Source organism: Pseudopodoces humilis, chromosome 5 (assembly GCF_049639895.1).
Source record: "Pseudopodoces humilis isolate 2021_Gansu_Grassland_sample_001 chromosome 5, ASM4963989v1, whole genome shotgun sequence".
In the NCBI taxonomy this organism is placed as follows: domain Eukaryota; kingdom Metazoa; phylum Chordata; class Aves; order Passeriformes; family Paridae; genus Pseudopodoces; species Pseudopodoces humilis.
Genome location: NC_142204.1, coordinates 36,590,570 through 36,613,192, shown reverse-complemented (window position 1 = coordinate 36,613,192; position 22,623 = coordinate 36,590,570). Strand labels below are relative to the sequence as shown.

The 22,623-nt window shown below is 39.8% G+C and overlaps 2 protein-coding genes across 4 annotated transcripts in view; both read right to left on the bottom strand.

Annotated features, from left to right (window-relative positions):
- Window positions 1-615: 615 nt before the first annotated feature.
- Window positions 616-6,750, bottom strand: PHLDA1 (pleckstrin homology like domain family A member 1). The gene is made up of 2 exons (XM_005519537.3): window positions 6,105-6,750; window positions 616-5,991 (listed from the first exon to the last, which is right to left on the bottom strand). The coding sequence occupies exon 1, from the start codon at window positions 6,569-6,571 to the stop codon at window positions 6,110-6,112; it is 462 nt and encodes a 153-aa protein (XP_005519594.3). The 5' UTR covers window positions 6,572-6,750; the 3' UTR covers window positions 616-5,991; window positions 6,105-6,109.
- Window positions 6,751-11,570: 4,820 nt separating this feature from the next.
- NAP1L1 (nucleosome assembly protein 1 like 1) overlaps window positions 11,571-22,623 on the bottom strand; it is a 28,090-nt gene continuing 17,037 nt past the window's right edge. The window contains exons 5-15 of one of the 3 annotated variants that reach the window (XM_014248906.2): window positions 22,318-22,459; window positions 21,780-21,860; window positions 21,415-21,540; window positions 20,843-20,914; window positions 20,078-20,217; window positions 19,006-19,151; window positions 18,901-18,920; window positions 17,845-17,967; window positions 16,600-16,632; window positions 16,131-16,181; window positions 11,571-14,406 (exon numbers count right to left, since the gene is read on the bottom strand). In XM_014248906.2, coding sequence (XP_014104381.2) covers window positions 14,371-14,406; window positions 16,131-16,181; window positions 16,600-16,632; window positions 17,845-17,967; window positions 18,901-18,920; window positions 19,006-19,151; window positions 20,078-20,217; window positions 20,843-20,914; window positions 21,415-21,540; window positions 21,780-21,860; window positions 22,318-22,459 — 970 coding nt within the window. In that variant the 3' untranslated portion in view covers window positions 11,571-14,370. Of the gene's footprint in view, window positions 14,407-16,130; window positions 16,182-16,599; window positions 16,633-17,844; window positions 17,968-18,900; window positions 18,921-19,005; window positions 19,152-20,077; window positions 20,218-20,842; window positions 20,915-21,414; window positions 21,544-21,779; window positions 21,861-22,317; window positions 22,460-22,623 lie in introns of all 3 variants that reach the window. The other 2 variants (XM_005519376.3, XM_088054907.1) reach the window with 2 other exon arrangements.

Below are 22,623 nucleotides of genomic sequence, written 5' to 3'. Positions count from 1 at the left end.
GTAAATCAAAACTCCATTTGAACAATCATTTCCCCTGCACTGGTGGCTGGCATAGCCAGAGACATCTAGAAGAAGACAAGGAAAGGCTTTAAAAGTCACTAATTTAAAGTTCTCAAGATGAGTCCATACTGGGATACGCATCTCTGCGTTGATGTTTTTCTAAAAGCCCAATCAAAACCAAAAAAACCCCAAACACACAGAAACCTCAACTCTGGCTTTTCTACAAGTCTCCTAAGGAAAACTTGTAGGTGCTGCAACCCAGCCAGGCTGTTGAGGCAGAGCAGAAGCCTCATGCAGATGCCAGCTGGCAGTACAGCCTCTCTTCCCAGTGCTTCATGCAGGAGCTGATGTGTCCCTTTCCTCATAAATTCAGTGTGTACCATTAGGCCAAGACTCCACAAGAAATTGAGCCCCATGCTGAGGTCCCAAGCAGCTCCCAGGTCCTTTGGGTACCAGGACACCTTAAGGATGTTCAGCACTTAGCAGGCCCAAAGCTCTGCTCATCTTCAGCACAGAAGGCACAGAGCAACACTGTGTGAAAGTGTGTGCCAGGCTCCTTACCTGACACACCAAAAACCCCACACTGGAAAGACAGAAAAAAACAAACACCCATGGTACTGTTTATAATGTTTGTTTTTCTTTAAAGCTTATTTTAAATTTATAAAAGACTTAAGTTGCAAGTCTTTACAATGGTTGATTTTATTAAAAAAAAATATGGATAGGTGTGGGAAGTAATTTTGCACTTCCTAAAAAGGACTGAGATGTTCCTGCTAGAAACAAACAGTCAGAGGAGTAAAGACTTTAATTTAATTCTGGTTTGGGTTCAACCACAAAGAAGATAGTTCAGTTTCAGCTGTGTTGTGAATTCAGTGAAATTTCATTCTGGTCTAGATTTCATTTGTGGGAAGGGGGACACACACACATTTAGACTGGTCTTCCTTTGTTTTGCTCAAAAAGCAAATAGGAATTATTTCATCTTCCTCTCCCCGTCATTTAATTGGGAAATATGAAAGGCCAGAATGTCAGTGTTATCCTAATCACACACCATCAATACTGACACAGATCATAGGCAAAGGTCTTGCTTCTGGGGTTTCATTCCTGGGTTTTCTAAATCAAAAGAGAAGCAGCCACCTTTTGTGTAAAAGGTCAACATCTGTCCCAGTCTGGAAAAATTCTGGTTGATTTCAATGAACTTTGATTTTCTCTCTGTACCCCACATTGTACTTCAGATGAGAGAAAACTTAAGAGAAAACACTAGCAAGACAATATTCCCCATTAGGAAAATATGAAAATATTGGTCCTATTTCTAGAACCGTTTCATATGTACCATAAATAATGTAAGCAGTCTTATTTCACATCGTCTTACTCAAAAGTTAAAGCAGAGAAGCATGAATTGATGCACTTTTGTAAAGGTATCACCATTGATGCTGGAGCAGAAACAACCACAAATTATAAAACTCCTGTTCTACTATATTTATGTCCTTACAGAGACACTTATGACTGTTATTAAAAGCTTACAAGGGGTACCTCTAACAGCTGTAAGCAACAGTGGGTCCTTGAATAGACAATAAATTTAGAGATGCATAACTGACTTTTCAAGGCTGCTGAGAGATAAGATCTTTAAGCAATAATTTGTATATCAATATTAAGTTCAAATGCCTGTATTTGGGGTGTTTACTATTGAAAAGAGAACTTGTATTTGTTACAGCAAAAGCCTTCTTCTGGAAGAGATTACTGACACCTCCCCAGTGAAGGCAAACAGCACCAACACGTCTAGGTCAATGCACACCGTGTCACTGAAAGTAATACACCCTCAGGAGATGCTTGAAAATGAGGACCTGCTGCAATACAAATACATATCAGGGGAGTTCGAGACATCTGAGCAGATGCAGCTCTATGGAGAGCCCAAAGCAGCACATTTTTCTTGTCATACCTCATTTCTTTTCCCATGAAGCTAGAAAAGGTCTGAGTTTATGCCAGTGTTATGGAAGTGGTTTTTCCTGGATTAATTTCAGGTTACTTGAAATTCAATCATGGTGTTCAAGATATATGAAAAAGAGAAACAAGGCATATGAAATTCTTCAGTTTAGATTCCTAAAGTCTAATGAGCCTCATAATTGTGCTATATATTTAAAGATTAATTGGAGCATCTGAGTGGGTCTTCAGAGAGTACGTAGCCAGGTTCAAAGTGTTTCTCTTAGGCACTTAGACTGAGCTTAAGACATTGGAAAAGCTTAGACCAGGCTTTAATCATCACAAATAGCTCACCAAACAACCATTCTTCCAACATATGGAGAGCTCTTTCAATAGATACCTCTTTATTTGAAATGGAATGTATCTTGAAAAATATGAAAAATAAATCACATCTCTCAGAAATCATTTATGAGTCATATTTACACACAAATTTTTTTTGACGACACTGGTATTTCTGCTCACAAGAGGATATGCTAGAAAACATTTCGTACATCACTGCAGCTATAATTCAGAAGCTGGCATTTGAATATCATGAACCTTAAAAAAGAGGAATTACTTCAGGATGTCACAGAAACAACATCCACTTGATCTTCCTTTTCCCCCCAGTTCTTAAATTGTCTTGGTCACCACAGCTTGGATTTTCTTGCTGAATCTGCCCCTTGATTACTTTTTTTTTTTTTTTTTTAATTAAAACAAGTAATTTTGACCTGTTTATGGACAGAATGTTCCCACTTTCTCTATCCATACCAAGCATTTGCCATGTGTGTTTTTTGTTTAATGAGTTTACTTCAGCCATGTGCTGTAAGATTTCTTTTTCTTTTTTTTTGGAAGAGAAAGGACAACTTCATTTATTTACTTGCAAAGCTACAATAAGATGGAGCACGATGTGCTGAACCTATTTTCATAGCCATTGCTTACAAGGCAGTAACAGACAGTATTAAATCCAGACATTCAAACAAAGACTATGTTATAGAGGGGCAAGATGAAAAAAAACCCAGAAGTACCTTTTACAATATAGAATGATTTCTTGGTCCAAAATTACTATCAGCCAAGGAAAAAAAAACCAACAAAAACCCAAACAAACCCAAAACTCGAAAAACACCACACGCTGTGGAATTGAGAGTGTGAGAAAGCTGTCAGACTGTCCCCATCAGACAATTTAGCTTTATTTATACAGACAGGGCATGAGCACCACAGTCCGACTGTCCCCAGGGGACCCCAGCCAATTTGTTCCCATTCAGTTTCCAGGAGACAGTTCAGAGACACAAGGAAAAAGTTTGATCCTTACACTCATCCCACTCACTCAGGCTGGAGGTGTCAAGGTATATTTTGTGATGTGACCACCTCTCACACTAAGAGGATGGCTGACACCAAAATTTTTAAACAGGTAACACAGTAGGCAATGACAAGCAACAAAAGTTTGTTGAACTACATCAGTCCAAAAGATTTCCAGATCATCCTTCAGACCAACTTAAAGCAAGAAACATGAAAGTGGGGTATTGACCTTGAATCAGTGAAAAGAAACAGCAAATTCAAAAAGAAATTTCTTCATACCTTCAAGTCAATTTTCTCACTAAAATTATCATCTTTAGCTTTCAATGTAAAAGTACTTACAGAAGAACAGTAAAATTTCAGCTTTAGACTACATCCATAGACTTGTAGCTTTCAGAGGCTTGCATTCACTGAGGTCAAGAATAACTGCCTCTTTCAGGGAAATGTGTCTCTGATCAAATAGGAATTAATTCTCATCAGTTACATTTATCCTTGACTAGGCTAAAATGCGTTTTAGTAGGTGAGATCAGCAATACATCTGTATACCTGAAAAGGTGGATTAGTTTCTCAGTAAACTGTAATTAATCACTCCAAATAGTGGAGCCAAATTACAAATTACAGTCTATTTTGTGAGTCTTTGACTAGCTCATTAGAGAATCCCCTTGCAGCTCTAACATCCAAGCACTAGCAAAATGATAATGGCAGATGTACAGAGACATGGAAACTGAGTATTACAATTGCCAAGCCAGCGAACTTAATCCTAGAAGATGTGGGGCACCTTGGACTTCAATTAATCGCAAAATAATGACTTTGTTAGGACAGCTGTAATCTACCACCCCAAGTTCATCACACAGCCTTGTCAAGAGCCAGGTCGAGAAGCAGCGCTCAGGAGTAACTACACAGGATCGTCAGGGCTTTGATTCCGCACCATGACATGGATTTTGCCAATCTAGGTATGTGACCCTGACACCTGGGGGAAGGAACAAAAGCCAAGGGCTAACACACACCTCAGCTTACTCCTTACAGGACTGAGCTTAATCTTGGAGTGCAGAGGAAGAGATCAACACCGTTCACAGTAGTGAATTCTAAAATCTTCCTTTGAGTAGCACACCAGCTTTTTGCTTTAAACACTTACAGAAATAAGCTTGCACCGAGAATGTAAGGCTCTTGATGTCACGTTACCTCATTTACACAGAAAGAAAAGTCTTGAATGTGTAGCTTTAAAAGATTTTGTCTATATTAGTGTAAATTGCAAAGGGACCAAAAGCCATTTTCCTCACCACACTAGTTAAAATAAATATCTCCATGGCTTTGACATTTTTAGCTTGGACCAGAGATTATGGGCCATATTTCTCTATCCCACTTGCAGCCTCCCCATTTCATTTAAACCAGAGAACCTGGGCAGTAGCAGCACCCATCGTCAGAAGGGCCCTGTCCTAGAAAGCTCACCGCCCACGCCCGACTCTGTCCTCTGCGCTGGGCGAGGAGCTCCGACCCGCTCCCGCCAGCATCGGCAGCCAAACTCCCACTGACTTTTAAGAGGCACAGAAACACACACCAGCTGTGCAATTAGCCCTTTGTTTTCCAACTTCATGGCTTCATCAACGTTTTTAGAGGCAAGATGGCACGCCTCTCTCAACATCTGACAGCGCTAAACACCAAAATTAATCTAGTTCATCTCAGCTAGAGAGCAACTTTTAGCTTATGAAAACTGTGACCAAAATAATCCATTTGCACACTAAGACATACATAAAATGGATTTTTAAACTACAAACTACTTTAATGCAAGACATTAAAAAATGCCATGAAAATGCAACACAAGTTGAGAGTTCAGATCACTTAAAAACTGAGCGTGCAGAGGGAGCCCTGATCCTGAACGCTAAGAAACATTCATGAACACTTCCCAGCTCTGGCCCACCAGCCTAGGAGCAAGCACACCACAAAGACAGCTGGAATCCAACTCAGATTCCTGTACCACAAAAGAAGTTGGTCAGATTCCTTCCGCTCATACACTAAACAGATTGATTTTAATCTCAGAACGACAAGCGGCATTGCTTTTTTGAATAGCCAAGCATGAATCACTTCTTATCATCTTCCACCACGTTTAATACTAAAAAAAAAAAATAAAAAAAAATCATTTAAGCCCCAGACTCTAATTGTTGTTCTCATTAGAGAAAATAGGTTTCATATGCAGTATGGGTTTCAGCCAAATTTTGAAACACACATCACATTTTCCATTCTGATGGAATACAGTGTATTTTGGGTAAAAATGAAAAATTTTTTTGTCAAATTGCACACAGTCAAAATACCCAGAACTTTTCCGTACTTTTAGGGAGCTAACGTGCATATTGTTTTTACCTTTACTTTTTTGATATGGCCTACATTCAGAAATGTCTTGCAAATAAGCCTTAAAAAAAAATAAAGAGGAAAACAAAACCAAAAGAAAACAAACCTAATAAATAAAATAAAATACATTAAAATAAAGTTACAGTACATCATGTCTCCTAGAAGTCCCATCGCACCAAAGGATCCTTTCCAAGGTTCATAAATAATGGATTTGAAATGCTTCTCGGCACCGAGGGCGGCAAAGCAGCAGCAGCAGCAGCTGGCTGAGGTTCAGGCTATTGAGCCGCTTCTCTCCGCTCTACCTGCACCTCCGGCGGTTGCCCAGTTTCTGAGCCCCAGGAGCAGGTCCGCCACGAACGCGCTCTGTCCCTCTTCTCCGAAGCGCTCCGTGAACGCAACCTGCAGTGAGACAGAGAGCACAGAGGGCAGGCAGCCCGTCAGGGGCAGCGGCGGCGGCCGGGGCCGGCAGCCCCGCGGGTGCCGGTGCTGCGGGCGCGGTGCCGGCTCCGTACCTGCGCTAGGCGGAGTTGGAGGCGCCGCGGAGGCGCGGCCCGTGGGGAGCCGCCAGGTGCTGCTGCTTCTGCCGGGTGGAGCGCACGGCCAGGATGGCCTGGCGGTTCTTGTACTGCACCATCTGCAGCGTGATCGCCGCGTTCCAGCCCTGCTCCTGGGCGCACCGAAAGTCGATCTCTTTCCCCTCGGCCATCACCACCGTGAAGTACACGTACTTGCCCTTCCGCTCCACGCAGTCCACCGTCTTCATGTTGGAGAAGTGAAGCTCCTTGATCTTGGCCGTCGGCTCGGCCGGCGGAGCCGGCTGCTGCTGCTGCTGCTGCTGCTGCGGGGGGTGCTTGGGGGGGATGAGGAGCAGCCCCTCCTCGGTGAGGATACAGCGCTTCTTCTTCCAGAGCTGCAGCAGCCCGTCGCTCCTCTTCTCCAGCATGCCCTCCTTCACCGCCTTGCAGCCGCTCTCCAGCATCCTTCTGGCAGGGTTAGACGGCCTCCGCCCGCAGGGGCTGGGCTCGGGGCGCAGGCGGCACCAGCCGAACACTCTCCGCCGGGCTCCGGCTCCGAGGCGGAGGGCCGGGAGCGCCCCGGCCCGCAGGAAGCGGAGCGGCTGCCGCCCGTACCGCGGCGTGGCGAGCGGCGGGCGCTGCCGGTGCGGGCGGCCCGGGTTGTCGGCGGGCTTTTCCCTCCCCTCCGCTTTTGAACGCGCCTCTCCCAGCCCAGAGTGACACCCAGCGGAAACAGCGGCTCCTCCCGCCCGCGGGCCGCGGGGAAGCCCAGCGCCGAGAGCAGCGGAGCCGGGAGGCGCGGCGGGGCCGGCAGCCGGGCGGGGCGGGGGCTGCGCTCCCCGGCGGCAGCGGGCCCGGCCCGGCTCCCCGCCCCTCGCCCAGGGCTGTGGAGGGAAGGGCACCCCGCCGGAGTTATCCGGCGCTAGGCTGTTAACGGAGATACTACCAGGACACGGCAAATGCCCGACAGCGCTCCTTTGCCTTCCTCGGGGTGTTCCCGCACTATTTAGTCGAAATGTATTTCCTCAGCCTGCCTCCTTGGGCAAGAGCGGTAAGGGGCTGTCTTCTGCGTGGTTTTGATTCATGCCCAGTAAAACGGTGCCGGTTTTCAAAGGAAACCTGATATTTAAGAGATCATCGCTCCACTAAACAAAAGAAAGCTTGAAAGAACCTGTTACTAGAGCTTGATCCCTATGCTGGCCTGGGGAGAAGCAACTTCGACTGTATATATAAAATAAACCTTTACTTTCTGCAGCAGTTTGAGTAATGTCTAAAGAAAGACATCCGGTACCACTCCCCTAAGGAAACAGTAGAACCTTAGTACATGGAAATTGCAAAAGCAGATTAGGGAAAAGAAAAAAAACAGAAAAAAACCAAACAAAACCAAACTGGCAAGCAGCTAGGAGCGTTTTTATCATTCTGCTTTGCTGCCACACATTTGCTTATTGTTTGGATTCTCCCCCGAGGTTAGCTTTTGAATACATTTGAGTAGAGAAGTAAAGTGACCTAAGCTAATATGAAACTATTTAATTCTTAATCCCCTGGTGTATTACATGTAAATCAAAATCCCACACAGCTGAATTTAGCCAACAAAGCCAATGTAAACTGAATGCTAGAGGTTTCATACTATGTCTGAGAGCACTGTTTTAAACATACGTTTATCATGGCCTCCTCACATCAGTCTTGGCAGCTAGGACGCAGCTCATGCTGCAGCATGTGATGTGTTGTAACAGATTAGAGGAAAAAAATCAACAGTAATGATAGCTTCAATGCAGTTTATCTCTGATAACATTTTAAAAAGGATTTCCTTTTATAGTATTTTCCTTTTGAGGTTCAAAGTTAATTTTGATAAATTGTTGAGGGATAAACTATTTAAGGCAATAAAAGCAATTAAAATTTAGCTGGTTTACCCTTCCTGAGGTAATTGGAAAACACCCAGTAAACAAAGGCAACTTGACTAGCTATAAATTAGATGAAAAAGAAAATCAGTATCTTAAAACATCCATTTCTATAAAGAATAGTCCCTCTCCTTAGAGCTGAATAGATATGCTGTAAGATACAGGTCATTCTCACAACCATCTTATGCCTATTTTAAGAGGCACACACTGATTTTCAAAAGATCTGAACACCATTCACCAATTGCCTCCACCAGCAGTTCACTGCCACTTGAACCTAAATTTCTTCACAGAATTATCTGCATCTCCAGCTGATTGTGCAAATACAAGATGTCTCAAAAACAGCTTGAGCAATATAAGAGAATTCCGTCCTTTTCACCTGTGTTCTGCACTTATTTCTTTGCTCCTGATAAGGTCTCTGCTCATGTGACACAATTCTTTCCTACTAAAGCAAACTGGTTAAAATGCATTCACCTATATGTGGCAGCTTAATAAAATACCGAGTTTATGTAGGGCATAGGACAGTAGACGAAACCTACAGAAGACCAATTTCTAGCAATTCACCTGTTCAGTTTTGGTTGCTGCTCCACGGCTGTAAGCAAACAGCCATTTGATTCCAGGTAAATGCACTCATCAGTAGTGTGGAAACTCACATTAGGTTTGAGTGTGCCATGTTACACTTAACAGCATTCAAAAAACTCTCACCCCACCCCACAACAAGCACTGTAACACTTAAGGACATTAACATACAACTTGTATCTATATAATTTAATGAGAACTTCTCTTGTTCTCAGTACTGACAGTAAACTGCAATTAATCAAATGAAAAAATGGAGACTAGTGTGGAAGGCCAAATATTTTCATCAAACATACAGGAGAGAGACTAAATTTATTCTACTTCACCCTTCCATGACAAAGCATTGAATATCAGATTTTTAATCCAACTCCAAACACTGATGGACATACTCTGCTAATATACAGACTCACAGCATTCTTTATTCCTGGTGAAATTCACCTAAGCATGTGGTCAGAAGCAAACATGCAAAACATCCACTTAAATTGTACTCTATAAAGCCAACAAATATTAACAGCCATTTTAAAACACTGGTTGACCAAAAAACAGATCAGTCAAAAGCTACAAGACTAGTGCAAGATGAAATACTGACAGTTCCATGATAAAAGAACAAAATATTGTGCAGAATTTGCCAGAAAAGGATAACAAACTTTGTTTTCCCAGATGCAAGTCAAAACTGAACTTCTGTAAATGTTGCTTACATTACTATTTTGAAAAACCATATTCAACAGTTAGGCATCCTACAACATCCCACTGAGATTTTACTGTACTTTTCTTGAAATATATATTTAAACCATTTCTATTAAATTCTTCACATCTGCTACCGTTATTGAAGTTTCAGGAAATACTTAGGCAGCTTCTGCAGCCTTTCCTCCAGAAATAGCTGATGTGAAGATGCCTCCTACTGTCAAACCTGAAATACTACAGTCTGAAAATGTGACCTCGGGTCACATGGACTTTTCAGGAGCTCCATCTCACAGATACATGTATATATCCCTCAGTGAATGAAGCATAAATGAAACATTTACCGTAACTAACAACCATACTGCCCCAGGCCTCAGCACTCCCTAAAACCCGTGGCAGTACCAAATAAAGAAACTGTGGGCAATTCACCAGCTATTGTTATAGCAGCTTCCCCAGCCTGGCTTTTTCCAAAAGGTAGTTTTCACTTCCAAGGCAGTAGTTTTCCAAAAGTATTCCAACTGAAGCACATGTAGAGAAAAACTAGGCTGGAAAAGAGCTTTTAAGCTTCTCAGACTTGACACTGCACTAAATAAAACATGCTATGAGTTCAGAACAGTTTCTCCACTAGAGGGAAAATGTGAATCTGAGCAATTACTTGCCAACACTTGAGCATACAGAAGCAAAGCTCAGAACAGCAAGTTCAGGACTCATCCCTCCTGCAGCTGCAGAGCCACTTGTGCTGTCGATTCAATTCAGCCTTTAGTCAGACACCTGCAAACATGAGAGCCCCTCTGCCACAGCCCCTCAAGCCTTGTGTGCCCATCCCTGGTATACACCAGGCACAGACAAACATGGCATAGCTTATCAGTGCTTGGTGCACCCTGTCTTGTCTGCTTTACTCACTGATTTTCCTACAAAAGCTGAGACACAGGCCACACGTGGAAGACTACCAGGCCTGAGCAAAGGTCTGACAAGAGGATTTTAAGAACAATGAGACAAACGCCATGTGGACAAATTTCTAGCTCCTCTTGCTAGTGTATAGAAGACTTTATTATTTTCAGTAGATAATTTATGCTCAATTTAGGCAAGCATTAGCAATTAAACATAAATTATTTCAACATCCTCTTGAAGTTTTGTGGGGAACTTCAAACAGGTTACTGAGTAGCTGTTGAGAAATTAAAAGTGGAGATGTGGTTGCAATTTCTCTGACCTGTACAAGTCTTGAGAAGACCACATCTGTACAGGAAAAAAGGAGAAAGCACTGTACAGGTGAGTATACCTACTCCAACATCCATGTGGCTCTAGACCCAACCTAGCAGACCATCAAGGCTGTTCATGTTCTCATTATCAGGCTGTCCCTTTTGTACAGACTGGTGTAGCATTTTGCTTCCTTAAGCTGCTGAGAATGTCACAGCAAAATCCTCTCTGCCCAACAGAAGGCATTTGATAAACTGCTGCATAGACACCTTTGGAAATAGGAAACCTTTAGCAGAAAGTTTAATCATTCATCTGCACATTAAGTTTCCTATCAATTTCCAAATTGGACTGACAAAAATAGGTGCTGAAACACAGGGAAAGTTTTGAGTACCAGCTTGAAGACAAAGATGAACACATTAATTTTCTGCATCTTTCTATATTCTGCTGGCAAAACATGTCAGAATTACTGTATCTGCTATTAGTTTCAGAAACATCAATTTCAAGAACCCAGAACATAATCTAAGCTTATGAAGCTAAGAGACGCTGGTAAGCAGTGTTGCTGTGTTTAGTGTTTAAATAATCCAAGGTAATACTTCTAACTGCCCCTGACATCACTCTTCTCCAAAAAGTAAAACTTTAGAATGCTAAGCTAAAAGGTGGGCTCCTTTGTTCCAGGATGCTGTAATTTATATATATTTTTTTTAACATGAACAAAGTTATATCAAACAGGCAAACCCTTCAGTGCTAAGCTATCCTAGATTGCTAAAAGCAATTATGAAAGAATTGCAAAGAAGCCTCCCTCTCAATCAAGCATAAGCCCTGAATACCCTTCCCTGTCATCCGGAGTCTCATTTAATGCTTCTCTTTCCTCACCAACCTTCCACTTTTCCCCCCAAAATAATTCTCCCTTCAATACGGCAAACAAAACTGGACAGAAGACACCTTTTACACAGGTGTTAAATTATAGTGCATTTCTGCAACTGCTGCCAAAGACAGCAAGTTTCAGTGACACATTTTCCCAGCCTGCTAACAAGTTACCCTCCTCAAATACTAAATGAGATTCTCTACACCTGGTATAAATGAAAAGTGAAAAGAATGAGTCACAACACTCCAATCAATGTTTAAAGTTTAATGTTCCTGCTACATACTGCCTTTCAGAACTGCTAAACAAGAGTGTCATTAATAACAAAACTACAGTAAGCACCAGAACAGTTTTAATTTAACCAATGCCATAAGAACTGGCACCTCGTTTATATTCTTCTTTTTGCTGCAGTCTGGAGAGCACAAGAACTGCTGATTTAGAACTAGCATATCAATCTGGAAAGAAGCTTACCAAAATCTGTCAATAGTATGTATTCATGACCCTGGATCTTGCAGGCTGCAGGTGTGCTTTAACATCTAACAACTCCACTTTTCAAATATTGTATCTAATTTTATGTTGTGAAAGTGTTAAACAAGAAAGTAATGAAAGAGCAAGCCAAATTTGTTAAGCAGTGAGTTTCAAAACTTACAACTTTTTAACAGTTCATTTTCTTTTTAAAACATCATTACCAGATGCTGTTAGCAAAAATGGGCTAGATCTAAGTAAGGACTTCAGAGACTTCCCATGTCCAGAAGTATGAACCCCAAAGCCCCATCTTAATGACTTCTCAAGCTCAGAACATACCATAACAGTTTGGTCTCTGTATGTCCTCAAGTTTAAACTTAATCCTGGGAGATGCTTAGAGAAGAGACCATGTGAAACTCAAACACCTGGCAGGGTCAGTGCCTCAAAGAATAAGCATATTTTGATACCACAAAAACACAACCACATCTACTTTAACACATAGCGCACATCTACTTTAAACATTAGTTAACACTAATGGTTGTCAACCTTTTATAACTGCTTTTTCTATGCTATGATCTGTTACCTAAAAACCACACGCAATCACAGCTTCAATGGTCCTGCTTTATATACAGCTATAGATAACGAGCTCAGTCTCCCAGATTCACAGGTACCTGGAGAGGAGACAGATGAAGCCTTACATGGATTCTGAAATGAAGCAGTGTGGTATTTTTTAAGTCTTCAAGGAAGTGAAAAGAAAAATCAATAACAAAACTAAAACAGGTTAGTCAGAGGACACTAGACCCACATCTTCTTGAGGGGGGCTGAGGATTTAAAAGGGCACTTGGGATAAGCTTCATTCTGTATTACTTACCCTCCAGGCAAGAGACATGCTACAGAAACTCTTCCACAGCCCTATCCTCATGTGGTCATTGCCTTCTGCTTGCCCTGCTCTTTTCAAACCTTTATGCCTAAGTGTGTAAGTGGCACAAAAAAAAAAGTAGCTACTGCAGAAATAGATCCATGGTTAGCTGGACATTTCTTTCCAACACTACAAGGACCCTTCCATCCCTGAAAAACGCTATCTACTTGCTTAGAAGATCAGAATATATATATATATATATAGTTATGTGAAGGACAAGACAGCACAAAGTAAAGTAGCATGCTACTGACTGGAAAAACTCAGAATACATCAGTTCACAGCCTCTTTTCAGCTCAGTATGTATAAATCCACATCTCATCAAGCACCTCCATTGCTAGGCTAGAAGCAAGGTCAGAACAAGACGAGAAAGATCTTCTATAGCCCATGACTAGTTTTTCAACTGACAAAAATATCCAATATGGACAAAGTATGAACCAGAATGTGCAAACAACAAGCACAGTGAACAGAACATTAGGTGAAGAAAGCAGAATTTCTTTGGGTTTGTTTCCTCGTAGATGCTTGATACAATGAGGACAAGCTAGAATAGAGCCATGTGTTTCCAGCACCCCCTTCAGCTGCAGGGCATGTTTTGTTCAGGACCACCTAGCTCCATCTACACAGACTGAAAATCCAAGGCACTTTGCTCCAGATTTCATACTAATAGGCAATGCCTTAGAGTCAGGCACAGCAATACCGAAGTCCTTTATCAGATCTAGCCCCACTTCTAAGAACTTGTCTTCTCTAAAATGGCAGTGTGGACCAATCACTGAAACACTGAGCTCAGATTCACAAGTATCACACTGCAAGTGCAAACTATGGATCAAACTTTCCAAACTATTGTGTTTGTGTTTTTCAAATCCTATATAATTTACTTTTCAGTAATTATCAGTTTTTGTTTCTAGTAAAACATGAACTGCAGCATGTAAGATATGCATTACCAGTTTACACATGCAGATACACAAGTAATAAAACAAGACTAGCTTCTGAAAATACTAGGTTTTATTCACACCCCTGTGGTAAACAATAACCTTAATATGATGACTAGGTTTCTTTTGTAGATCACTATGTCACATAAAATACAAAACCCATAGCATAAACAAGCTGACAGTTATGAATGTTTAATGTGGTCTCGTTGGGAAATTAAACAAGTTATACTAGTCTTCTCAAGTAGTCAAATTCAAAATGCATCATCTCCTAGTTAGTACAAGTCACTGCCATTTCTATAACAAAGTAATGAAGGCACAGCTAGTGCAAGCAGACTTAAACCCGTTCAGACTACTGGGCTGAAAAAATACTTTGGTTGGTTCTTCAGGAGAGAGTTTTCTCTAAACAAATATTGGTCTCAGTTAACAGTTCTGATCATCTTCACAGCTGCAGTCTAATAGCTACATGACAAAGACTTCACAAGAACCAAACTATGTAGCAATGAATTAACATTCATGCTTTAGGGCATTTACTGCATTCTACATATTGGCAGAAAATTATACTGTTAAAATGCTAGGTAGATTGAACCTACATTTTAAACTGGTTCTTAAGTGTTTGATTTCTTTTTTTAACAAATTGGTTACTTAATTCTACCAAGATACAAAACATAAGGCTGTAAGTAACTAATAGTTGTGTTTAGGCTATTACAGTGCAGGTAATCCTCAAGGCCACAGACACACTGCTTCACTGCTGCTTGCATTCTGCTGGGTTTTGATCCTTCTGTTGAGAAAAAAGGAAATACCGGTTTACAGAAATCAGTATTTTGAAAGAACTATCAATATTGCTAAGCATGCTTTCTCAAGCTGCAATATCCAAGTTCTTCTCCCTTGCAATAATTGTCTAGCATTAGTAACACTACTGTCTTTGGACGCAGCAAAATCCACACTATGTTTACTTTGGCTTTGTTAGCACATCAGGATACAATCCAGAACAAAAACCTGTTCAGAACTATGTGTGGTGAAGTACTCTAAAAGACACTGTAACTGGAGAAAGGAGAATAGTGATGTGCAGTAACAAACAGCTCAGAAGCAGCATGCAGACCTTCTTCACAGTTTGAGACAAAAGAAACTTACTACAAACAGTTACAAGACCATGGCCTTAGGCCAGAAGACACTGCAGAGCAAAGCAATGAAATGCCAAATCACAGTTCCTAATGCTCTGGAAGCAACTTTTGCAATAAATTCCAGTTGTTAAAACATTTTAACATGGGAAATTTCTTCTGTTCTTGAAACAGACAGCTAGTAATATGTCACAGTAATATGGGAATTCAAGGAAGTTTTTGAAGGGGCAGAGTTCAGTTGCAGGTTTTACTCCACTATCTTCCTTGGTCTGGACAGCTATTCTAGGACCACAGTGCTTTAATACACTCAGCTGACTTACAGCCTGAGATCAGCTTCCAACACTGTAGTACCACTATTATCAGTAGCTTTTGAGCAGCTCTGTGAAACTGAGCAGAGTCTTGCCCCTTTGCAGTTCTGTTTCGCTGAGAAAAGCTATCTGAAATGGTGGAAGTAAGTCCAGCTTGCAGCTGTTTTATCTGGATTCCAAAACTTTCTTGGCTAGGAAGCATTTTGAATAAAATATAGCAGATCAAACATCACCAAGACTGTATATTTTGACTACAACTTTGTACTCAGCCTATGTACTATGCTAAGATTATGTAATTTTCTTAACAGTTATTTTGATAATAGCTCAAACCATTTGTACTGAAAAACACTCATTTGAAATTACAAGCCCTTTTAACAGCAGGCATTTTGAAGCACTTCACAGACTTCATGACTGCAACTTTCACCTACCACATCAAATGTTTTCAGGTGGCCAGATGTACCTTTCCCTCAGCTATTAAAAAACTATTAATTGAGTGGCTCACAATTGTTTTTCCAGCCTGATTAGTGATTTTCACTTCCCACGGAATAAGAAAGCTCCCAGTTGCTCTTGGCTGTTCATATTTCAGGACTTGGCTGTAGATGCATTCCTGAACCTTGACTTCTGCTGCCTCAAACAATGAAAGACTTGCCATTTACCTAGCATGAAAGAACCTGTTTTGTATTCTGCTGTGCTAGAGCCAGCTTTTGTAGCTGGTTCCCAAAAACTGAAGCTGGATGACACAGTTCTCTCCATGTCCTTACAACCATTCTGCAATTTTCATCATTAGGCAGCAATTTGGTGCAAGACAAGTTTATAGAAAACCAAGCCTGACTAACCTCAGGGCTCAAAGCCAAAAGTTACTTTTACAAAATGACTCCTGGAGAAAGAATTTTGTTAAAGTTTCTCTACCAATTCTAGTCTGTCAGAATCAGGCCTGAAACAGCCCCAAAACAAAACATGCTCACCCATAGGAACTATTGGCTTAATACTTAAACTAAAATCAAGATTCAACATACATGAAACTTTAAATGTCTGTACACATACACAAAATTTAAACATTTATTTTAATTCCTTACTTTTGGGTCATAATCAGGATCATTTTCTTCATCTGCTTCTTCTTCTCCCTCCTGAAAGAAAACACTTAATATTTCTCTAGCTTATCCACATTCAGCTTCCTGAGCCATCTTCAGGAAAATTAAGATTAAATTGTACTCAGAAATACATTAATTACCACTTTATGTTATACATATTGTACTAGTTTATCCTCCATAAAGCATATCTTTTGACATCAATGGCAGCTTAATTTTTAAGATACCTTAAGGGTTGTCTTAGCTTGGTTTGGGTTTTTTGTTGTTGTTGTCTTGCTGGTTGTTTGTTTTGTTGTTTTGTTAATTATTCACCAGAGATCCAAAAAACAATGTTCAATCTTATTTCTGCAGTAATTCTTAAACTTAGTGTCCAGAGCACTCAAAACCTGAAAGAACTCCTATTCCAGATAAACTACAACAGGGAAACTATTTGAATCAAGGGCATCTGTCATCTTACCTCATCATCTGCCTCTTCACCTTCTTCATCATACTAGAAGAGAAAATAAATAAATAAATAAATGTAGCCATTTATAGCTCAAATAGATATCAGAGACTACACCATATTGCCATCTTAAGAGAATCATAGTATGGTTTGGGCTGGAATGGCCCTTGAGGGTCATCTAGCTTCAACCACCCTGCCATGGGAAGGGAAACCTTCCACTAGACCAGGTTGCTCAGATTCTCCAACCTGGCCTTGAGCATCTTCAGGGATGGGACATCCACCACCTGTTCCAGTGTCTAACAACCCTCACAGTAAGGAAATTCTTCCTGATACCTAATCTAAACCTACTCTCTTTCAGTTTCAACCCAGAAGCTCCTGTGTCTGTCAGATTTAAAAAGAGTTTTTGCATCAGCACAAGCAATGTTCAACTCCCCCTGGTGAGCTGTGGCAGAGCAGACGGTGCCTGTTCCACACAGCCCCCGCGGGACGAGCTGATTACACTGCGGTACCACTTGGGCACGGCAGGGGACAGCATTGGAGCCCAAGGCAACCCGTCCTGTCAGTACCTCCCTTCTCCACAGCCCCGGCCAAGCCTTTGCAACAAGGGCCAACAGTTTAGATTCTAAAAATTCTTTTAAAGACAGGATGTATCTAAGCCATCTTAACAGTCAAACAGTCCTTGTTTGAGCAGAGGCAGCAAAAGAAAAATGTTTTACACTTGTATAAAGTTCTGAGGCTTCATGGTTTGTCAATTTCAAGCTTAGCTGTTTTAAAACACGTAAGCTTCTGCAGAACTTCCTTTGATTATTTTGGCATGCTTTGAATGTGCTTATCTAGCTTTTTTAGTAAGAGAGTACTCTTGAAAGCATGTAGCTTGAATCGCCTAAAACTTCACAGCCCAATATCACCCTAAGCACAAAGAACAGGCTGAGCAGACAGATAAACAGTCTTATTTGTTCTCTGGCAGCTCATTACAGTTCCACAAAGTATTGGGTATACTTCTCTAGGAATGCCTTATACACAAAATACTACTATGACATCCTCTAGATGATCAGTTTCTACCACTGCTTTTGCCACTAAACTCTGAAGTCACTACTTCAAATATGATTTTTATGTTGCTCTTTCCTGAACAATCTAGAAAGCTCTGTTGCAACTAATGCTGGTACATCCCATTCTAAAGATAACAATTTAAGAAATTACCCAAGGTCTTTAAACAGCATTATTTCAAGACTTAGTGCTCTGAAAAAACATTTTACTTACGTCATCATCATCATCTTCAATAGCTTCTCCAGTGAAGTACAATACTGACCGGGGGACTATACGTTCACGCAAGAAATGACCTATTTCAAAGTCTGCAGCAAGGATTGCCTCGGAATCATCATCCTGCATAAAACAATATATTTCCTAAACTGTAAGGTGGTAACTACTTTTGGCATATACACACAAGCTACATGGATTTTGATGTAGCCAGATTTACACGAATCCCATTATTGATTTTCTTCATTCCAGGAGCTGCTTTACAGAACTGAAACTGAGGGGCCAAGTTTGACAATTTCAACAACCCACCTACATTATACAGTGAGGAGCTGCTGCTTCAGTAAACCTAATTATATACAATTCTGGAATTTCTTCTTTTCCAAGTATAAAGATTATTTAATATTTCCCACAGACTTTCAGTTCGTATGCACAATACTCTTAAAGAACTGAACAATAGCCAGGTAAGCCTATCACATGAAAGATTTTACAAACTACTTCTGATTACAGCATGCTTCTGGAAGCTTTAGTTTCATATTTCTCACTCAAACTGCATAATATATTCCCTACTGTAAAGTATTTTTGGTAGTTTTTCTCCTTAGAAAAATATGGCTTATTATCATTGTGACCACAAAGAAAAGCAGGCTCTTGCAGTTTTCTATTCTTGTTTCATTACTTTCTTTGAGAGTTAGCTTGAGAAATTTTTAAGAGAATAAACCACAAACTGGATATACTCAGCCAGTAGATAAAATCATTCAAAGAAAGGTTAAATCACTTCAAGAAAGAAAGATTCTCCTGAAGGGAGGGACTTAGACTAATAATGTAGATCACTACATTTCTACAACTGTTAAGAATTCACAAGGTAGCTTTCAGGAAGCATAAACTGTTAAAACTGACTATACTAAATGCTACCATCCAACTCAAACACTCCTAAAAAAGAAAACTAATACACACTAGTCTTCGTAAGTATTCTCAGTTAATGACAGGAGCAGTCAAAGCTGAGGCTATTTAAAAAACTCTAAAATTCCATAAACACTCAATTTTTAAAATAAGCCAACTTACCAGGTCTCCACTTTCAGGAACTGTAGAAAAAAGAACAGAAGAAACAAGTGAGTGAGATATATTTTATATTGAAGATTAATACAATTAAACTAGTGCTCAGCTTACCTTCAGGAGGACTAAAAAAGTTGAAGAATGAGTCATTGGAAACAGTTTTCATCACCGTCCTGACTGTTCCACGGCCCTTATGTTTTTGCTTCTTCTTAATGGTTTTCAAAGTAACATTCTTTCCTTTTTTCCAGTCTATTTGGCAACTAAAGAGTCAACAATAAACAAATAACACTAAAAAAACCTACAACCACCTGCACCTTAAAACCATTCCCCTTGTTGCAAGTACCTACTGAGACTATCACAACTGCAAGAGACACAGGGAAGAAAGATGGTATTTATTCAGTGCTATCTTTTCATTAGTTTATAGGTTAAGAACAAGAATAACAGGTTTATTTTCAGGTTATTTCCATCCAGAAGTTTTTCCTTCTCAACTCAATCTCTAAAATGCTAATTTTCATTAGCTACCAAGTACTGCCTAGTTTTCTACCAACAACTAGTATTGCACCATTTTTTGAGCCACCCATCCATTATAAAGTAATGTCGTATTTGGGCATATTAATAATATGCCAAAGTTCACCACATCTATCATAACCAGCAAGTCCTTAAAACAATGCATCAAGCAAGAATATCGCTTTTGGCTGATTCTGAGTTTGGAGGGTTTTGTCTTCTTGCGCCTCATTTGTTTTTTGGGGTTTTTTTTAATTCTATCCTGCTTACAGAGCAGGATCATGCCTACAGCTTCTCTAACAGTCAAATCATTCTAGCGACACATAAATGAACAAGTCCCATCAGCGAAACTAACTGCATTTGTAGAAGTTTCTGATTAGATTCTATTACAGACTCAAAGAAATGGAATTAGTTGCTTTGGGACAAGAGGGGGCTGCCTTAGCTAAAAGAGAAAATAAGGATTAGGAGTGAAATCATTTTTACAGGAGCAGTGGCATCTCACACCAAACTTTGCCAAGATTCATGATTTTCAAATCAGTCCAAACTGGGGAAGACAAAACAGTTTAATCAAAGGTACACAAGCACTTAAAACTATATGTTCCAGGATTTTGCAAAATATGTTAAGTGACTGGACAATAAGGAAAAAACTTATATCCCCTTAAAGCTATCTATTATCACTTACCCTGTACAACCCATGATTTCTGGTCCATCAAAGGAAAAGGGATCAGAATCATCTGGCTCTGACCTCATTCTATACGTCTTTGTCAACACTTCATTTGTGAAGTAGTCATTTGGTTCGAAATGAAATTCTAATGTGAAACTCTTAAAAAGAATTGCAGAACAGTAATTTTAGTTATTCACAAACACCTTTCACTTATTAACACCTAAATCCCAACAATACACATGCAACAGAATACATCTTTCTCCAATACATCCATAACTTACTCTAGAATTTGCTACCCAAGTTGTACAATAAATCTTCAAATCTTTTCATTTACCTGATCTTGCACTTTCTAGTTATTATACTGCTTGCAACAATGACATGTCTCCCAGCACACAGCTTTCCTGGTACTAATGTATAGGGAGAATTTCTACATTTAGAAATATGAGAACTTAGAAAACTGTCTGATTTCTGCCAGGGAAATATCTGAAATTACAGCAGTAACACAAAGGGTACCCAAAGGTATCAAAATGCAATGGTGAGACTTAACTGATCAGATATTAAGGCAAATCTCATCAGAAATTGAAGGTTAAATTTAGTAAACATTCATTCACAGGGTGGTGCAAGACTAGCACTAGGCCTTGCACTGCTTTTTCAGAAGCAGCAGCTGTGTATTTTCTCATGATTTCCACAAGAAAACTAGCTATCACAAACCACGTTGCTAAAACTCAAATAATTCTTAAGATAACACAACAGTAATCTTATTAATAAATAAGTCAAACTAACCATAGGCTGTCCAACTTCTGAAAATGTCACTTTTATATCTTTTAAGTATTTCAGAATAGGTTCATCATGTTCCTGTAGAGAAAACACAATGTATTTAATTTTCATAACATTCAATTATACACAGATTTAAGGCCTCGCAGAGATAAAAAGTCATGTTTAGAACAAGTTTTCCTTAGAAAAAAACCCTGTTACAACACTGAAATATTTCCATGAACATGATGACCAGCAGATGGCAACAATGGCTGTGTACAGAGCCCCCAATACAGTACACAACCAAAACCCACACGAACACCACATTCAGTTCTTAGTAATGTCTAATACACTTTTCACACACACTTTATAAGTGTGGCAAATTTACTAATATTGTAGAATAGGTTCAGAAAATACAACAGCCGGGAGGTATTTCAGTGCTCTCTACTCTCACTCGAAAAGTTACTAGACAACATCCAAGTAACAGTTCCATTATTGCTCCCCAACAGACATATCAAGTATTGTAGTGTTTCCACTGCTTTCTCAAAGACACTTGGATTAATTACCAATGCAACTTTAAACAAGGCTAGACCATCACCTACCTGAACCATATCACTGAGCAAGTCCACATTCTTGAACACTGTCAGCCAAAACTCAGGGATTCCTTTAGGGTCTTCTTTTTCTTCATCTTTTTTTTCTTCCTCGAGCTTAGCTTTCTCTTTCATCTCCTCCTTGAGAAAATAAAAATATTTGGGTTCCTTCATTTTAAGAGTGCCCAGAAGGTTCATCAATTCTTTGCTGATACCAGTATGATTAAGTGTCATGTGGATGCTTTAAGCAATCATTAATAATTAGCATCATTATTAACAGTAATTACAAACCTTTTTTTTTTAAACTTCAGCTTATTGAATCTTGTTTCATTCTAAACAAGCTTGTGATATTGAAGAGAACCAATTAAGATACTTACTGAAATTTCTTCATCAGCATCTGCTTTCCATTCACATTCTTCCTCTGTGGGTTCATAAATGGCATTGATGATTTCACTTCGCTGGAAGATTAAACCAAAAATATTTTCAAATTTCCTAGTCATTGCAATCAGCAACGCCCTAAACAATAAATTCCTAACCCTAAATTACACAACTAGTAATACATTAACTACTTATCAAAACCTTTTCTGCTGGCTCTAGAGCATAGATTCAGCAGTTAGGAGGTTTTCAACACACTAAAATAAACACCAAAGTCCCAAAAAAGTTACAGTATCACCTGACATCTGCTCAATTAAAATGAAGTCTGATATACTGAAGGCATTTTGGTAACTATGGAACAGACTCAACTTTTCGCTCTAAATCTTAGTTGACATTCACTTGGATGGCAAAATTGTATCAATCGAATTGAAGGAGCACATATGAGACCAAAGTAATTCAGAGCATGAGTTAAGTTTTCTGTTTTTTATATTCCCTTGTATTTTAGATGAAGCTTTAAGGTACAAATCAGAGTAGCATTACCTTGTCAAATAAGGGCTGATAGAGAGCAGCATACTTTCTTTCCAGCTCATGTACTTCCTCATAGAACTTTGCTTCTATCTGTGCACACTGAACTTGAAGGTTCTTGAGAGCATTCACACGTCTTTTAACAACTTTAGGCAAGCTGAAAAATTCAGTGACAGAACTGTTACTAACACTGCATTTTAAACACATATTGATCTCTCCTTAAACAGACCCTTTGCAAGTTAACCAACTTGTACTGCAACACATTTTACACTCTATTTTAAGCTTCAGAAAGTTTAAATAAAAGCTGCAACCAACTTCATC